General features: G+C 44.1%; 1 protein-coding gene and 1 long non-coding RNA gene across 2 annotated transcripts; one reads left to right on the forward strand and one right to left on the reverse strand.

The window, feature by feature from the left end:
* Positions 1-575: 575 nt before the first annotated feature.
* Positions 576-3,643, forward strand: LOC137522761 (uncharacterized). Its single transcript, XR_011022433.1, has 3 exons — positions 576-595; positions 1,838-2,000; positions 2,511-3,643. It is a non-coding gene; the product is annotated as an uncharacterized lncRNA (long non-coding RNA).
* Positions 851-3,625, reverse strand: LOC137522760 (uncharacterized). The gene is made up of 2 exons (XM_068242820.1): positions 3,396-3,625; positions 851-1,792 (listed from the first exon to the last, which is right to left on the reverse strand). The coding sequence occupies exons 1-2, from the start codon at positions 3,551-3,553 to the stop codon at positions 937-939; spliced, it is 1,014 nt and encodes a 337-aa protein (XP_068098921.1). The 5' UTR covers positions 3,554-3,625; the 3' UTR covers positions 851-936.
* Positions 3,644-16,622: the final 12,979 nt, after the last annotated feature.

A 16,622-nucleotide genomic window follows, 5' to 3' on the forward strand; every position in this document is an offset into this window, starting at 1 on the left:
AAATCCAAAAAATGCCTCACCCAGGCATTTTTCGTTTCTGCAAAACGCCTGCCGCTCTGGTGTGCACCACCCCATTGAGATACATTGACCAAGCAGATCCGCAGCCGCAAGCGGATCCGCTTGCGGCTGCGGATCTGCTTGGTCAATGTATCTCAATGGGGTGGTGCACACCAGAGCGGCAGGCGTTTTGCAGAAACGAAAAATGCCTGGGTGAGGCATTTTTTGGATTTCAGATGCGTTTCTGCCTCCAATGTTAAGTATAGGAAAAACGCAAAACGCCTGTAAAACCGCTTGATCAAGCGGATTTTGATGCGGATGCGTTTTTTTCAAGAATGCGCACTTCCAGGTCAAAGTGTGCTTCCTGTGTGGCAGATTTGCATGAGGGATTTTAGACTGCGCAGGAGGAAGATGGCAGCAAAGTGGTTTACCACAGAAAACCTGATAATTAAGATTGAAAACAGCCCAGAACTTTATGACAAGTCTTTGCCTGGATATAAAGACCACCAAAGGGCTCATGAAATCTGGAGCAACATTGCAAAAGATTTTCTAGGAGAAAAATGGAATACTTTGAGCCAAAAGGGCAAGGATTCTAAGAGTAAGTATATGTGTACAGAATTGTTGTATTTTATTGATTTCATGCAGCACTTTGCAGACAATATATCATCACCCCTCCACTAAATGAGTAATTAAACAATTAGAAATTTCATTATCACAGGTCTCTGGCAAAGCTGTTCTCTCTATAGCTATCTCTCCTTATAAACAGCAGGTACATGTGTGTGTATGTACTCACATGTATTATTAGGGCGCTATTTGCCACTTTAGAGTGTCATGAATGATATAGACATACAACACGGTTTCAAGAATGTTTATTTGCACAATAATACTGATCTCGTCATGTAAGTAAATAGCAGCCTGCAGGTTTTTTAGTTCTTACAGTTATGGCACAAAATAATCAGCTAATTTGTCTCTGTTGTGAATGGCAGAAATGGGACCACGTAAAGTAGCTGGTGGTAAAGTGACAAGAGCACTGTTTGAAAGATCCCCCTCTTCCTCCTCTATGGTCATGCTATCTAGTGTTCTCACATAATTATGCAAAATACATGTTGCCTTCACCACTATTATAGCATACTTTGGTTGCATTTTTATAGCAGTGTGATAAATGCGCCATTTGTTTGCCAGAATTCCAAAAGCACATTCTACTACTTGTCTGGCTTTGGTCAGGCGGTTATTAAAGACTACTTTCTTATGAGTCATATCTCTCTGTGCATATGGTCTCATAACATGCTCAGACAGTGCAAAGGCCTCATCAGCCACAAACACACAGGGGTAAGGTGGTTCTACAGTGTCAGGCCAGGGGCGTGGTGGTGGTAAAGTCATCTGGCCTGTGCGAAGCTTCACGCCAAATCGACTGTGCTGGAAGACTGAGGAATCATGGGAACTTCCGTAAGCCCCAACATCCACATAGATAAATTTCAAATTAGGATCCACAACAGCCATGAGCACTAGTGAAAAGAATTTTTTATAATTGTAATAGAGACTGCCAGTGAATGCAGGCATAACCAGTCTGACATGTTTCCCATCCACTGCTCCAAGGCAGTTAGGGAAATCATGTTTCTCCCAAAAAAGCTGCATGTTAGCCTCCCACATAGGTACGTCAGGAGTTGGCATAAATTCCGGTTGAAGTACTTTCCAGATCAATTTGCAGGTGTCCAAAACTAAGTATCGGATTGTACTTCTTCCCATGAGGAATTGGTAGTGAAGTGCTGCATATGAATGCCCTGTTGCCAGAAATCTGCAAAAGAAAAGAAATAACATGTATGTTTATTTTTATTCCTAGTTGCCCTCCTGCGGACAAGATGGAAGTCGGTCAGAGACAGTTACAAAAAGGAGATTGAAAAGCAATACCATGAATCCAAAAGTGGGTCTGGAAGTTCGCAGCGAACAAAATATAAATATTGTGGCATATTAGAATTTCTAAGAAAACATCATGAACCGGCTGAGTAAGTATGGCGTAAATGTTAACCTATTGCAATGTTTGTCAACTTCGCCAATAGAACAGTTTAGGAAGGAGTAGGCCCACAATGCAATTCAGTAGTGTGGAACGCATAATCTGCCATCACTCTACCAAATATATTGGGGGACGTAGCTTAATGTAAGGATGGCATAGGTCCAGTTTAAAATGATTATTACATGACAGGAATGTGGACTGTTCGTTACCCAACATAACAGTTGCCTGACAGTGCTGGTTATATGTTTTGCTGCAGTAGTGTCTACATCACACATCTGTAACACACATCTACCAAAATCAGTGCTAGTTTACTCAGGCCAGTTTTGCTCTATGCTTGCTCAGGGGCTGTGCCTAAAAGCTATGTACACAAATAATGGGAAAAATAGACAGGCTACTGCTATTGTTTTGCAATGAAAGATGCATCGCATTGTGCCCATATATTTGCTGTGACATCCATGGTCACTATTCCATGAACTAAAGTTGTGCTTTCCCCTTTCCAAAGGACTGAAGATAGCCTACCACCAGATCCTGAGGAGGACGATGTAGAGGTGCCACCTACCACCACCAGTGATGTGGAAGTTGAAGAAGACACTACACAGGATGTTGACACTGCTACACTGGAAGACAGTGACTCTACTACCCCAGATCACACACCACACAGCCCAGCGAGTAGTCGGACACGCACAACTGTCAGGTCTAGTAGAGGTGTGAGGGTAGCTACACAAGGCAGGAGAATAGGAAGAGGTATGAGCAGGGCTGAATACGACCAGAAGCTGATTAGTTCAATAGAAAAGGCTGTTGATCATATGGAGAAGCGAGAGGATGAAATGAAACAACTTAAAGAGCCATGCACACAGTATCTTTTAAGTTTGGTGCCACTATTACAAAAAGTGCCTCCTGATAAGCAATGGGCAGCCAGACATGCCATCTCTGAGACCCTGGGGAGATTCTTACTACCTGAGAGCCGTGCAGATGACAATGTGCACAACTACTTGCAGCAACCACACCTGCCTGCTTCCAGCCAACAATATAATGCACACCCACAACTCTCTTACCATATGCAACGCATTTATGACCCACCCCACTACCCACCAATGCATATGCATAACATGCCATATGGTCAACAGCCTCATTACTCTATGCCTCCACCTCAGCGCCCTGATCAAGGTATGCGATTTCAAACATCATCTATGCACAGTGACTCTACAGTGTACACTGATTTAACATCGCACAGCCAGTCTCATACAAATGCTGAATCAGGTACACATGCTTACAATCAGGGCCCTGGTAGTATGTGTGATTTGCTATCACAACATGACTAGTTTTTTGTAGTTTTACATTTTATTTTATTGTTCAATGCTCAGATTTGGATCTTAGTTTACATTACCTCAATGTTATGAGGAGTCGCTCAGTTGGTGTGATTGCTAGGCGAAAGTTAGTGTCTTGTCGGCGAAGGGCATCCTTCAGTTTGGCTAAAAGGCCATCAAAACTAGGAAAAAAGAGCATGCTTATCTTTAGATCTACTGTTGTTTGTTGCAGAAACATTTTTCATTTGTGACATATTACTTTTGCTGCTGAAAGCAAAGTATGGACAACACATGTCCAAAATATTCTTTGCACAGAAGAACAAAACATTAAAACGAAAGATTTTGTTCAAACATTCAGGGCCGGCCCGCCCATGAGGCGGGGTGAGGCGGGTTCCTCAGGCGGCAGGAAGTGGAGGGGCGGCAGCAGGAGGCATAAAGAGGAAGTGACTGGCCTGGTTTTTGCCGCCTTCGGGAGAGACTGCTCAGACTGGAGTGTGTGCTGGTTTACTGCCACCCCCGCCCGACCCGCCTGATAACCTCAATTTGGCTGCAGACTCTAACTGCAGTGAAGTCTGCACACTGAAGCGTCAATCGTGAGTGACTGACCCGGTGAACAGTGCAGGCCAGCCCTGCCATGTGACGTGCTGCCTGCGGCCCACCCACCATGCCGGACTCCGAGTCCAAGCTCTGCCGCCTACTAGGCCTCTGTGAGGCTGCACCTGCACGCTGCTTAATGGTGGGTGCCAGACAGAATACAGAACCGGAAGCCCGCCTTGATAGTAGTCACGGTCACTGCCCGTGACCGTGACAATGAGCCAGCCTTTGCCCCCCAGCCCCGGCGAGATGGAGTAGCAAGCTCGCCGCCTGCAGCTGCCCGCCAGCGCAAGATGATGGATGCTGGGCCTGGATCATGCCCGAAGCCTGCCCTCCGCTATCGCCGCCGCTGGACCCCATCATCGCCGGTGAGTCAGTTTGCTGCCCCAGGCTCAGGCCGCTCTGTCAGTGGCGGCGCTACACTGGGGCTTGCCGGAGCTCAAGCCCCAGCTGGCAAATTGTAAGCCCAGCCACCACAGAGGGCCCGGAGGCGCTGAGAGGACTTTTTTTTTTTTTTTTTTTAAACCCTTATCCCCGTCCTGCGACTGCTGCCTGTAATGTACATGTTTACAGCCCCCCCATGGGGGAGAAGGAGGGGGAACATAAGAGACATGGGGGAGAAGGAGGAGGGGCATTAGAGACATGGGGGGGAAGGAGGAGGGGCATTAGAGACATGGGTAGAAGGAGGGGGGACATTAGTTACAGAAGGAGGGGGGACATTAGAGGCATGGGGGAGGAGGGGGGCATTAGAGGCATGGGGGAGAAGGAGGGGGGGCATTAGAGACATGGGGGAGGAGGGGGGGCATTAGAGACATGGGTAGAAGGAGGGGGACACTAGAGACATGGTTAGGAGGGAGGTGGCACATTAGCGACATGGAGGAGAAAGAGGGGGACATTAGCGACATGGGGGAGAAGGAGGGGGGACATTAGCGACATGGGGGAGGAGGGGGGGCATTAGAGACATGGGTAGAAGGAGGGGGGACACTAGAGACATGGTTAGGAGGGAGGTGGCACATTAGCGACATGGAGGAGAAAGAGGGGGGCATTAGAGGCATGGGGGAGAAGGAGGGGGGACATTAGAGACATGGGGGAGGAGGGGGGGCATTAGAGACATGGGTAGAAGGAGGGGGGACACTAGAGACATGGTTAGGAGGGAGGTGGCACATTAGCGACATGGAGGAGAAAGAGGGGGACATTAGCGACATGGGGGAGAAGGAGGGGGGACATTAGCGACATGGGGGAGGAGGGGGGGGGATATTATTAGTGGCATGGGGGAGAAGGAGGGGGGACATTAATGGCATGGGAAGGAGAGGGGCATTAGTTTAATGGGGTGTGTGCAGTGTGCGCCGATCTTTGCTACCTCCAGTATAAGCTATTACTCTGTGCCTGTACTGATAGTAATCCAGCTGCAGGGGTGTGCTGATCTCTGCTGCTACCAGTATGTACTGTATTAGCTGTTACTCTGTGCCTGAACGGATAGTAAACCAGCTGCAGTGTGTGCTGATATCTGCAACCTCCAATATGTACAGTATCAGCTGTGATTTTGTGCCTGTACTGATAGTAATCCAGCTGCAGTGTATGCTGATATCTGCTACCTTCAATATGTATAGTATAAGCTCTGACACTGTGCCTGTACTGATAGTAAACCAGCTGCAGGGTGTGCTGATCTCTGCTGCTTCCAGTATGTACTGTATTAGCTATTACTCTGTGCCTGAACGGCTAGTAAACCAGCTGCAGTGTGTACTGATATCTGCAACCTCCAATATGTACAGTATCAGCTGTGATTTTGTGCCTGTACTGATAGTAATCCAGCTGCAGTGTATGCTGATATCTGCTACCTCCAATATGTATAGTATAAGCTCTGACACTGTGCCTGTACTGATAGTAAACCAGCTGCAGGGTGTGCTGATCTCTGCTGCTTCCAGTATGTACTGTATTAGCTATTACTCTGTGCCTGAACGGATAGTAATCCAGCTGCAGTGTGTGCTTATATCTGCTACCCTCAATATGTATAGTATAAGCTGTGACTCTGTGGCTGTACTGATAGTAAACCAGCTGCAGGGTGTGCTGATCTCTGCTGCTTCCAGTATGTACAGTATAAGCTATTACTCTGTGCCTGTACTGATAGTAAACCAGCTGCAGTGTGCGCCGATCTTTGCTACCTCCAATATGTACATTTTAAGCGGTTTGCCATATTATCTGTATTTTGGAGGAACCTCTGCCAAATTACGTGTATTTTTGGTGAAATGCTGTCATATTACATGTATTTTGGGGGTAAACACTAAGGCAGAGCTCAAACTCATGACCATGCCCACATTCTGTTGTGTGCCCATGCCCATTTTTGGGCGTGAGCCCTGCCTGCCAGCCATTGAGCCCCTACAAAAATCTGAAGCTGGAACCGCCACTGCGCTCTGCTCTGCCTTTCACGGTCCGTCGGATTCATTTTTTTGTATTTTGTAATGTGACGTCATCATAATGATGATATATAAATGTGGTAGTCAGACTTACTGGTATTTATTTTGGAATGTGTGTTAGACAGACTGGTAGTGTCTAGTGGGTGTGGTATTGGTATATGCAGGCCAGGCTGCATATACAGGCTGGGGCTCTGCATTGCAGGGGGGTGTATATGTCATCCTGTTGCTGGTAGTGTCTAGTGTGGTACTGTATTGGTATATGCAGCCAAGCACTACCCCCTGCAATGCAGGGCCCCAGCCTGTATATGCAGGGCCTGCACATCACAAGGTATGTGATAGTTCACTGTAGATCAGAAACTGAAGCTGTCTTCTTTAATCTTGTTTTAAGGAAAAGGGGGGGAGGGGAGAGGGGGTCGGCCGGGGGGGGGGGGGGGGGGCCTTCATGATCTTTGCCTCAGGCAGCAGAAAGTCCAGGACCGGCCCTGCAAACATTGCTTCATTACTGTGTCCCATATGCTGATTGTTGCCATATACCTAATGAAGTATGCACCAGGAGTATGTAAGGTCATAATATACTCCAAATGTTTTGGGTAAACTATGGATATATAATATAGTAGTTACTCCTATAGAAAAATTAGATGGAGGCCTTAGGCATTGAATACATAACACACCAGGATCAAGTATCACAGTTATTTGGTTAGCTTATGTATACACCGGATTGATTATTGTGTTGTTTTTCTGTTTACAGTCAAACACAGTTAACTAAGGGCCAAAAAGTGCTTCCAATTTCATTCCTCCCCAAAATACTTAGCCCCATGATAAAAATAAGTGACAAGTATTCTTACCTGGACACAGACATGCGGGTGTAGCCAAAAAACTTTTCTGGATGGTGCCTCAAATCTCTATATAGGGTCCAAAATTGACCCTTCCGGCGCCGCTCTTGTAGCATGGGATGCACCCAGTATCTCCTTGTCCTTGGCCTACGTCTCATATATGCTGCTACACAGAGCAATAACAGCACATCAGGAAACATTTTCAAAAACAAGTCACTCTTCTCTCCAAACCACAGTGTCACCTCTCCTGAACTAACCCACAATGTTGTTAAGGACCCCACCCTTTTTATATTGGGTTTTTTACTTCAATTGCTCAATGTGCTTCACATGTGTCATCAATATATCGCACTTTAACCCTTTGTTTAAGGTCTTTTTACCTCTTTTCCTGAAAAACGCAAAACGCAAAACGCTTCCAAAAACGCTTGCAAAAACGCACGCAAAAAACGCAAAACGCCCCCAAAACGCCCCAAAACCGCGCTATCAAAATGACACTAAGCGGTTCAAAAAACGCTAGCGTTTTGCGGATCTGCTTGCGGTTTTTGGTGTGCACCAGCCCTGAGTATGTATTTTTTGAAAATACTGTCCCACCAAAAGAGGGGGGCACTATATTTCAATAATAAAATATGAGTATAAAACAAAAAAACACAACTGGAATGAAAAAATTGTTTAAGTAAACTGCTTATTGTAGCTCTGGATAATTATCAAACAATAGGGCCTGCACAATAGAAACACAACAGTTTTTTCATATTGGTGCTCCTTTATACAAACACAACGCCCCAAAACAGGGACAGATTTGTATACTTTCTGGCGCCCAAGGCCACTGCCAGCACCAAGGCTGCTGATCACTGGTTTTCAGAAGGAATTGATAATATACACCAGGTCCAATCTGATTTCCATTTTTCTGATCACTTTTCTGCTCACCTCTAAAAAAATTGATTCAACCCGTCAATCTGATGGGAAAATGTATGGTCAATATACAGAAATGTTCGCAACACCTCTACCTAAACCTATTATTCTGGGAAATTGCATGGTGTGTAACAGGCATAAATAACCTGATAACAGTGGAATGCTTATTGAAATGCTGCTTTTATTGCTAAAGGTGGCCACACACGATACAATAAAATGATCCGATTTTAAAGCAATTCGATAAAAACGATCAGATCTCCCGAAAAAATCGAAAGCTTTTTTTTCATTCAACTGAAAAATCCGATCGGATTTCACGTTTTCTTCTATTTTAATCGATCCAGAATGCCAGATATTTTTCTTCAATTTTTCTAATGATTGTATGGTGTGTGTTAGATTGTAAATTTATTAATATACACACCCTAGCAATTTTGTCAGAGTTTCCAATCATTTTTATCATAATTGGGGAAAAATGTAACACATGTGTGTGGTACATTGGTCATATTTTTGAAATGTTACAATCAGTCAGAAAAATTGATTGCAATTCTTAATTTGAACAGATATTAAAAAAATTGTATGATGTGTGGCCACCTTAAGCCTTCGTCAGACTCAATTACTGATTATTTTACTAATGGCTAACATGGTACAATACTCTACCTGTAAAATGAGCCAGCAAGGGGTCAAGATAGAAGATGCTACCATAAATTCCTCTAGGGAAAAAAATCATATCTCTTTCTGTTTAAGATTTCAGGGGGTAGAGAGGAAGTAATGGAGGGCGGCTGACCAGCTATACTGTCTGACAGCTGGAGTTCTAAAGTGCAGCTGAAATTTACGTGAATGTGTGCTGTCTGTGCAGGAAAAGTTTTTAAGAGTTCTGTATCTACAACCCAGGCACAGTGGCACTAATCACTAAAGCATGTATGTCCTGAGATCATCAGGACACAGCAGATGCAGCAGAGCAAGCGGTGACTGTCTCATCGCACACCAGGAAGTAAGGAAGATGCACGGAGCTCAAGAATTCAGGCTGTATGTACAGCAAAGCAAGGAGGCTTCGGACTAGAAGAAATGATTTACTTTGACATGTAGCCTCTTATGTCTCCCAAGTCCTGCCTCTCCTCTTCCCTTCTGCTTTTTCAGAGCTTAATCCTTCCATGCCCAAAAAGTGTGTGTGTGTGTGCGCGTGCGTGCGTGCGTGTGTGTGTGTGTGTGTGTGTGTGTGTGTGAGCAGGCAATCATACCTATGTTGAAAGTCTCTGTGTTTCCAAGTGCATGTTTAAAAATATGCCTGCGCATACGTTTTGAGTGATCTCTGTACAGTACCACTAGTCCCGGAGTAAAAAAACTATTATTTACAATGTGCGTCAGTGCTTACAAACTCTGTCACAATGTTGTAGGTGCCAGTGTCCTCACTGGAACATTTTCTATTTGATTTGGCTCCCAAATAGATAATAATAATGATGAAAACACAAACGTTATTTCAAGAAAGGATTTGCTTTGCTAATTTTGACAAGAAAAGCGAAAGATGTCCCCTGTTGCAGTCCAACTCCGTATCATGTGATTATCATAGCATTTTTAGTGCTGTATTTTTACAATGCTCCTCAGTTGTCACATAATCAGCAAGCACGCTAAAGTCATGACTGACTGCTTGAACTTACAGTGACCCTCATACTCATTCACAAAACATAAGCTAATAATCTTAAAAAAAAAGTTTGAAAAATGTAATGTAGCGTTGTCTGCATTCGTTGAAATAGGTTGGAGTTTCAGACCATTCTGTCACCCACGGTCAGGCATCCTGGTGTGGTGATCAAACCTGTAATGAGACGTAACTGATCTAGGACATCACTGAAGTGTGGAATGCCAGTCACCATGGTGCCATGAAACTCATTAAAGCTGAATTCTAGGAATTCAACAAATTAGCACAATGTAATCTCAGCTTTCTGCACGACAGAACAATGCAAACATTCTGTAAATAAAATAATATTAATTATAATAAAAAACACTTTTCAATTATTTTTTTTTCAAGCGAAAAAGTTGTCATGTGACCAATCCCCTTCCAATTACAAATACACGGGGGTGATGCGCCCAGGATAATTAGACTATACTCTAAATAGATTTTTATTCAAGGATTGTGCTGATGAAAATGCGTTTCTCGGGTCTCTCCTCACTTCTTCAGGAGAGGTGTAGTGAGAGTGAAATCTACAACAAATGGATTTGTGGCAAGAATTTTCTGTTGGTTGTGCAGCCTGCTTTCTACATCTTATCAAGAGAGGGCGCTGTTCAGGCATTAGGAGTTACTTGTCTTGTATTAGAGCTCCTAAAAAGATACATAGTGCCATCCTCCATAGGGAGACAGTAAATAGGCCTGTGGCCTACCTGTTAACCATTAAGCCCTGCTACAGTCCATGATGAGCTCTGCTGCATGACTCATTCACCTCTCCTCCTGCTTCTCCAGCCACTCTGTCAGTCCCTTCACTGGCTGCTAGTTACACAAAGGATACAATTCAAAATTCTGCCTCTCGCCTGGAAAGCGCTATACAACCTAGCCCTTCTTATTTAAACAAACTTATTTCCAGGTACCATCCTACACCCAATCTCTCTCTCTACTAACAATATTCTTCTGTCTTCATCTTTGGTCACCTCTTTTAACTCCTGCTTACAAGACTTTTCTTAGTCCTCTCACCTCCTCTGCAACGCCCTTCCTCAACACATCCATCAGCCACACTTACCCTTTTTAGGTGCAACCTGAAAACTCACCTCTTCAGAAAAGCATACTCTCTCACTTAGGATAGTTTGGTCACTGACCACCATTTTACCATCTCTAACATAGCTTCCCTTCACCTATTGTCTTATTCCTTAACCCCCTTAGCCTGTAAGGCCAATTGGACAGGGATCTCTTGCCCTTTTGGGTCTCAATGCTGTGTAATTTGTGTGCATATCTTCCACCCCTATGTAAAAATATGCAATTGATTTGCTGACTGCATCAGCTGTAATACAACATTGTCTTGCACTGTTGCATTGTTTATATTGTATTGTTACACTATGTATTCTGTTGAACAGCCCCACGGAAGATGCTGGCGCTATATAAATCAATAATTTTATTATTATTATTATTTAGTATTTATATAGCGTCAACATCTTAGGCAGCGCTGTACAGAGTATATATTGTCTTGTCACTACCTGTCCCTCAGAGGAGCTCACAATCTAATCCCTACCGTAGTCATATGTCCATATCGTGTAGTGTATGTATTGTAGTCTAGGGTCAATTTAAGCGGAAGCCAATTAACTTATCTGTATATTTTTGGGGTGTATGAGGAAATTGGAGTGCCCGGGGGAAACCCACACCGACACGGGGAGAACATACAAACTCCTTGCAAATAGTGCCTCGGCTGGGATTTAAATCTGGAACCCAGTGCTGCATGGCGAGAGAGCTAACCACTACACCACCATGCTGCCCAATGCTGAAAATAAATAACAAATGATAATCATTTGAGATATTCAGCAGTCTCTGTCATTTGAGAAATGCTAATTGCAACATTTTTTCATAAATGGTGTGTGTACCCTTAAGACAGAGCTTGGAAAGGGGGGAAAGAAACACTAAGATGAATTTGTTATGAGCACTGATGTGCTGTTAATGAACATAAGGATGCCAATGCAATAAAGTAACAAAAAAAACCCAAAAAAATAACAGGAAACTACTTTCAGAGGGAAGAACACTTCCTCCACACAATGAGAAATAAATGTCAGCAAGATATATGGTGTTTGCCCCAAACACCAGATTGTGAGGTTTAGAATGACAACAGGAAAATAAAGTATCACATAACTGCCGAGCCCACTTAGGATGATACAGCGTGCATGATCAAAGAATTATTTAGCAATATCGCCATGATAGCTGTAATTACAACACATGATGGCACTTCTTTAACCACTTCTAGAATGTGTGCCAAGCATGAATAAAATCCAAGGCCTGCTTTACACCTTATCAAACTACCATCATTTACTGGAGGTCAGAGTGTTGCCTGCCTCATTCCATGTACCTCATTCTCCTGCACATACCATTAACTATCCTAAGCATAGCCTGTAAAAATCAGACTCTTTAATGGGGTTATTTATTCCTCACAGTTATATGGTTCCAGTGCTTTACATAGTGCTTTGCCGAGAAGCAATCAATTCAGTTAACCCTTTAGCAGCGCAGGGCTGAATTTATCCTGCCACTGGGTAGGTAATCCTTTCCCCAGCCTGGCAGGCTCAGCAGGCGGTGTGGCGACAGGGTAGGGGTAGGGGTGGTGGCAGGGAGCTCCCATACATACCTGTCCAGCCGGCTCGATCACTTCTTCTTCCTCCACCGCAACAACATACTACCGAGGAGTCTCCTGGGTTCCGATTACATGATATGACATGTGATCGGGTTCAAGGAGACCATGTCAGTGTTACAGTGCCACCCAGTGGTGGAAGATTCTCTTCCATTACCAAACTTCCTCCACTGGGTGGTGCTGTAACGCTGACATGGTCTCCTGGATCCTGATCACATGCCATAATCATGTGATCGGATGTGACCGAGACCCAGAAGATCTGCAGAGAGTTCAGAGCCGCCGGTGGAGGAAGAGAAGAAGCCATCCGGAGCAGGTAAATATAGCTTCTTACTCCCATGCACTCGTTTGACTGCACTAGACAGCCAAACGAGTTATCCCGATAGAGGATAGAAGCAGCAGAAGCAGCTTCAAACAAGGCATCCTATTGGTTGAAATATTAAAGGTCACCTGAAGTAAGAGGAATATGGATATATGCCATATTTATTTCCTTTTAAACTATGCCAGTTGCCTAACGTCCTACTAATCTTTTGAGTGTCTGACTCAAACAACTGAAACAAGCACACTGCAAATCCAGTCAGACCTTAGTCAGAAACATCTGCATGGTTGTTCAGGATCTATAGCAAAACCTTTTGGAAGCAGAGGATCAGCTAGGCCATTTTTCATAGTTTAAAAGAAAATAAACATGTCAGCCTCCATATCCTTTCCACTTCAGGTTTCATTTAACCTACCTGTTAGGTGGAAGGAACTGGAGCAGTTGGAGAAAACTAGTGTAAACACTGGGAAATATACAATCAGCTTGAAGATAGTGTTCTAATTGTGAATAAAATCCAGGATTCTAACAATGCTAGGTAAATAACCATATTAAGAGACTACTTTTAGAGGGAAACATACTGGACAACAGTAGTTGCTAGCAATGCCATTGAACAAAAATAACTATTTTGCTTGCTTCACCAATGTATGGCGCTGGAAGCCGAGAGTAAAGGTGGCCATACACTGGTTGATTTGCCATCAGATTCGACCAACAGATAGATCCCTCTCTGATAGAATCTGATCAGAGAGGGATCGTATGGCCACCTTTACTGCAAACAGATTGTGAACCGATTTCAGCCTGAAACCGTTCACAATCTGTGGTGGTGGTGGTGGTGCTGCTGCCGCCGCTCCCCGCCCAGCATATATTACCTGCTCCGCCGGCAAGAGTCCCCTGGACACTGCTGCTCCGTCTCCGCACTGGTCTGGTCTCCGGAATGCTTCACTTCTTCCTGCCCGGCAGGAAGTTTAAACAGTAGAGGGCGCTGTACTGTTTAAACTTCCTGCCGGGCAGGAAGAAGTGAAGCATGCCGAAGACCAGACTAGCGCGTAGACGGAGCAGCCGTGACAGCGGGACTCGCGCCGGCGGAACAGGCAATGTATACCCACTGTATTGCATCAGTCATCGGGCATTCGAACGCAGCTATCGATGCACTCCCAACCCGCCGGCGTTTGAAAAAAATCTTCCGCACGGATTGATCGACGGGAGTCGATGGGAACAATGGATTTCGGATGGAAATCCATCGTTCTGTCAGCGGTGTGCGCGGCGATTTCACAGCCGTTTCGATCACTGTGATCGAAACGGCTGTATATCGGCGGGAAAATCGTTAGGTGTATAGGCCCCTTAAGTGAGTAACTTTATTTATGCTCCGCCCGCAACTCTACATAGGGAGGGAGAGGCACATCTGCCACCTATACTTGTGAGGAGCACTCCCTAATACTAGGGGCACACCTGGATACCTAGAATGGGGAGGGAAATACCTAATACTGGAACACTACTGGCTACCTAAACTTGGGAGGAGACTGCCTAATACTGGGACACACCTGGCTACCTAAACTGAGTAACTGCTGTTGAAATTGGTAGTAGCTGTAGCAAGACCTCAGGGTGGCAAGATCTTACGTCTAATATATCAGCAGGCAGTGCTATAACTACAAGTCATGAGCCCCCCCCCCAGCAAAACTTTGAGGGGCCCTTCAATGTTCTCACCCTTCTCCTTGCCTCCTATTGATACCCTTCACTGCCTTGTGGCCCATCTCACAAGGATTACAAAAAAAGTTTGGCAAAATGACATTCACACTCACAAAAACACCTGATCTGAAATATAAGCCCCTGTATAGGAGGATAGGGAAGGTTAGTAGTTGCCGAATGATTCCCCTCCACCCCCCAAAGCTCTACTTCTCTCCAGTCATGCCCCTGTCAGGGATAGAAATTAGTACAGGCCTATTAGTAGGACCTCTAAAAAGTACATTCTCACATCATACTTATAGGGAACCTAAACTGAGAATTATATGGATTTTTCCTTTTAAAATAATACCAGTTGTCTCTAATACTTTTAGCCACAGCTCCTCAACAAGCATGCAGATCAGGTGCTCTGACTGAAGTCAGACTGGATTAGCTGCATGCTTGTTTCCGATGTGTGATTCAGCCACCACTGCAGCCACAGGGATCAGCAGGATACCAGGCAACTGGTATTGTTGAAATGGAAACATCCATATCCCTCTCAGTCTAGGTTCCCTTTATTAGGAATAAACAGAACAGTAGGAAGAGAAACAGACACGTGCAGCAGCATAGCCTCTAGTTGACAATGTCTCATTTCTTCATTAAAAAAAAAAAATGAATTACATCATCAGTACAAGAAATGTGCACAGACAGCCGCAGGATATTAGAGAGTGCTGTTAAAACAGCCAAGGAAATTTGGGCACAGCCGGCGCCACCTTAGACCGTAATAGCAATTATGGCTATAGGGGCACACAATGAGTAGCTTTGGCGCCTTCAGAAGACAGAGCTTAAGTTACTTTTAAAACGCTGTAATTCGGTCGCCAATTAATAACTGGCAGCTGAATTACATCATTCCCTACGATCCACGTCGACCTGGAGGGGGAATAGTAATTAACGGAAAGCTGTATCCTGTGCCCAACTCTTCCAGCGGCAGAATTAGAGGTACGATATTAGGGAAGTCCTCTTCTCACACATACTGTATATTCCTCTTTCCTCAATGCTGGAAACAATGGAATAGAGACACAGCATGTTCAGCACCTTGGAAAGCTCCTGCACTGTGGAGATTGTTCAGCACCTTGGAAAGCTCCTGCAATGTGGTGATCAGATACCGTAAAGATCTATGCTAATAACGGAGAGAGAGTGTTTGATAGCGATGGCAATGCAATAAAATGCAAATCATTTTGCGTTGATAAAGAATTTGGTGGGATTTGACTGGATCATTTTCAAGCAGCATACAATTGCATACAAAATCTGCATAATTCTGCATCAATTCAGAAGTATTTGACTCTAATTGACGATTCCTAGTGTTTGCACCTGCTTGCCTGTAAAATATCACTTCATAATCTGCTGTGACCTGTGGTAGTCAATGTGCAGAGTACCAAATCCTTATATATATTTGGTATATCAAACCTCTTATCTGTATAATGCCTTATCAATATCTAGTAAGTAATATGTACAGTGGGATGCAAAAGTTTGGGCAACCTTGTTAATAAATCGTTGGTTGTTACGATAAAAAATGTCAGTTAAATATATCATATAGGAGACACACACAGTGATATTTGAGAAGTGAAATTAAGTTTATTGGATTTACAGAAAGTGTCTGATAATTGTTTAAACAAAATTAGGCAGGTGCATAAATGTGGGCACTGTTGTCATTTTATTGATTCCAAAACCTTTAGAACTAATTAATGGAACTCAAATTGGATTGGTAAGCTCAGTGACTCCTGACCTACATACGCAGGTGAGTCCAATTATGAGAAAGAGTATTTAAGGGGGTCAATTTTAAGTTTCCCTCCTCTTTTAATTTTCTCTGAAGAGTAGCAACAAGGGGGGAGGGGGTCAAAACAACTCTCAAATGACCTGAAGATTGTTCACCATCATGGTTTAGGGCTCTTTCACATTAGGGCAGATTTTCTGTGTTTCAACGCAAGGGGTAAAGTTTGCGTTACCCAAGGTGAAATGAAAGTCCATAGACTTTCATTTTAGCTTTCACATATAACGCAGCCTTTTTGTGCGTTGCGTTACACTGCACCCAGGCGCAGTTTTTCGGCCGACGCTAGCTTTATGGGTTACAATGTTAGTCAATGTAAAACGCACACTATGGGCGTTTTTAATCCGTTAATGCAGGCAATCAGTCCCAGAATGCAACAGAGGAACAATGTAGAAAGTTGAAAACTAAAAGAAAAAAAAATTACCTGCGTTTTCCTATGTGCTGTAACGCATTGAA

Source organism: Hyperolius riggenbachi, chromosome 6 (assembly GCF_040937935.1).
Source record: "Hyperolius riggenbachi isolate aHypRig1 chromosome 6, aHypRig1.pri, whole genome shotgun sequence".
Lineage (NCBI taxonomy): Eukaryota > Metazoa > Chordata > Amphibia > Anura > Hyperoliidae > Hyperolius > Hyperolius riggenbachi.

Coding starts and splice junctions, on each gene's coding strand:
- LOC137522760 (XM_068242820.1), bottom strand. CDS start 3,553: ATGTTTCTGCAACAAACAACAGTAGATCTAAAGATAAGCATGCTCTTT. Junction 1,793..3,395: donor CGACTCCTCATAACATTGAG/GTAATGTAAACT, acceptor TTTCTTTTGCAG/ATTTCTGGCAACAGGGCATT.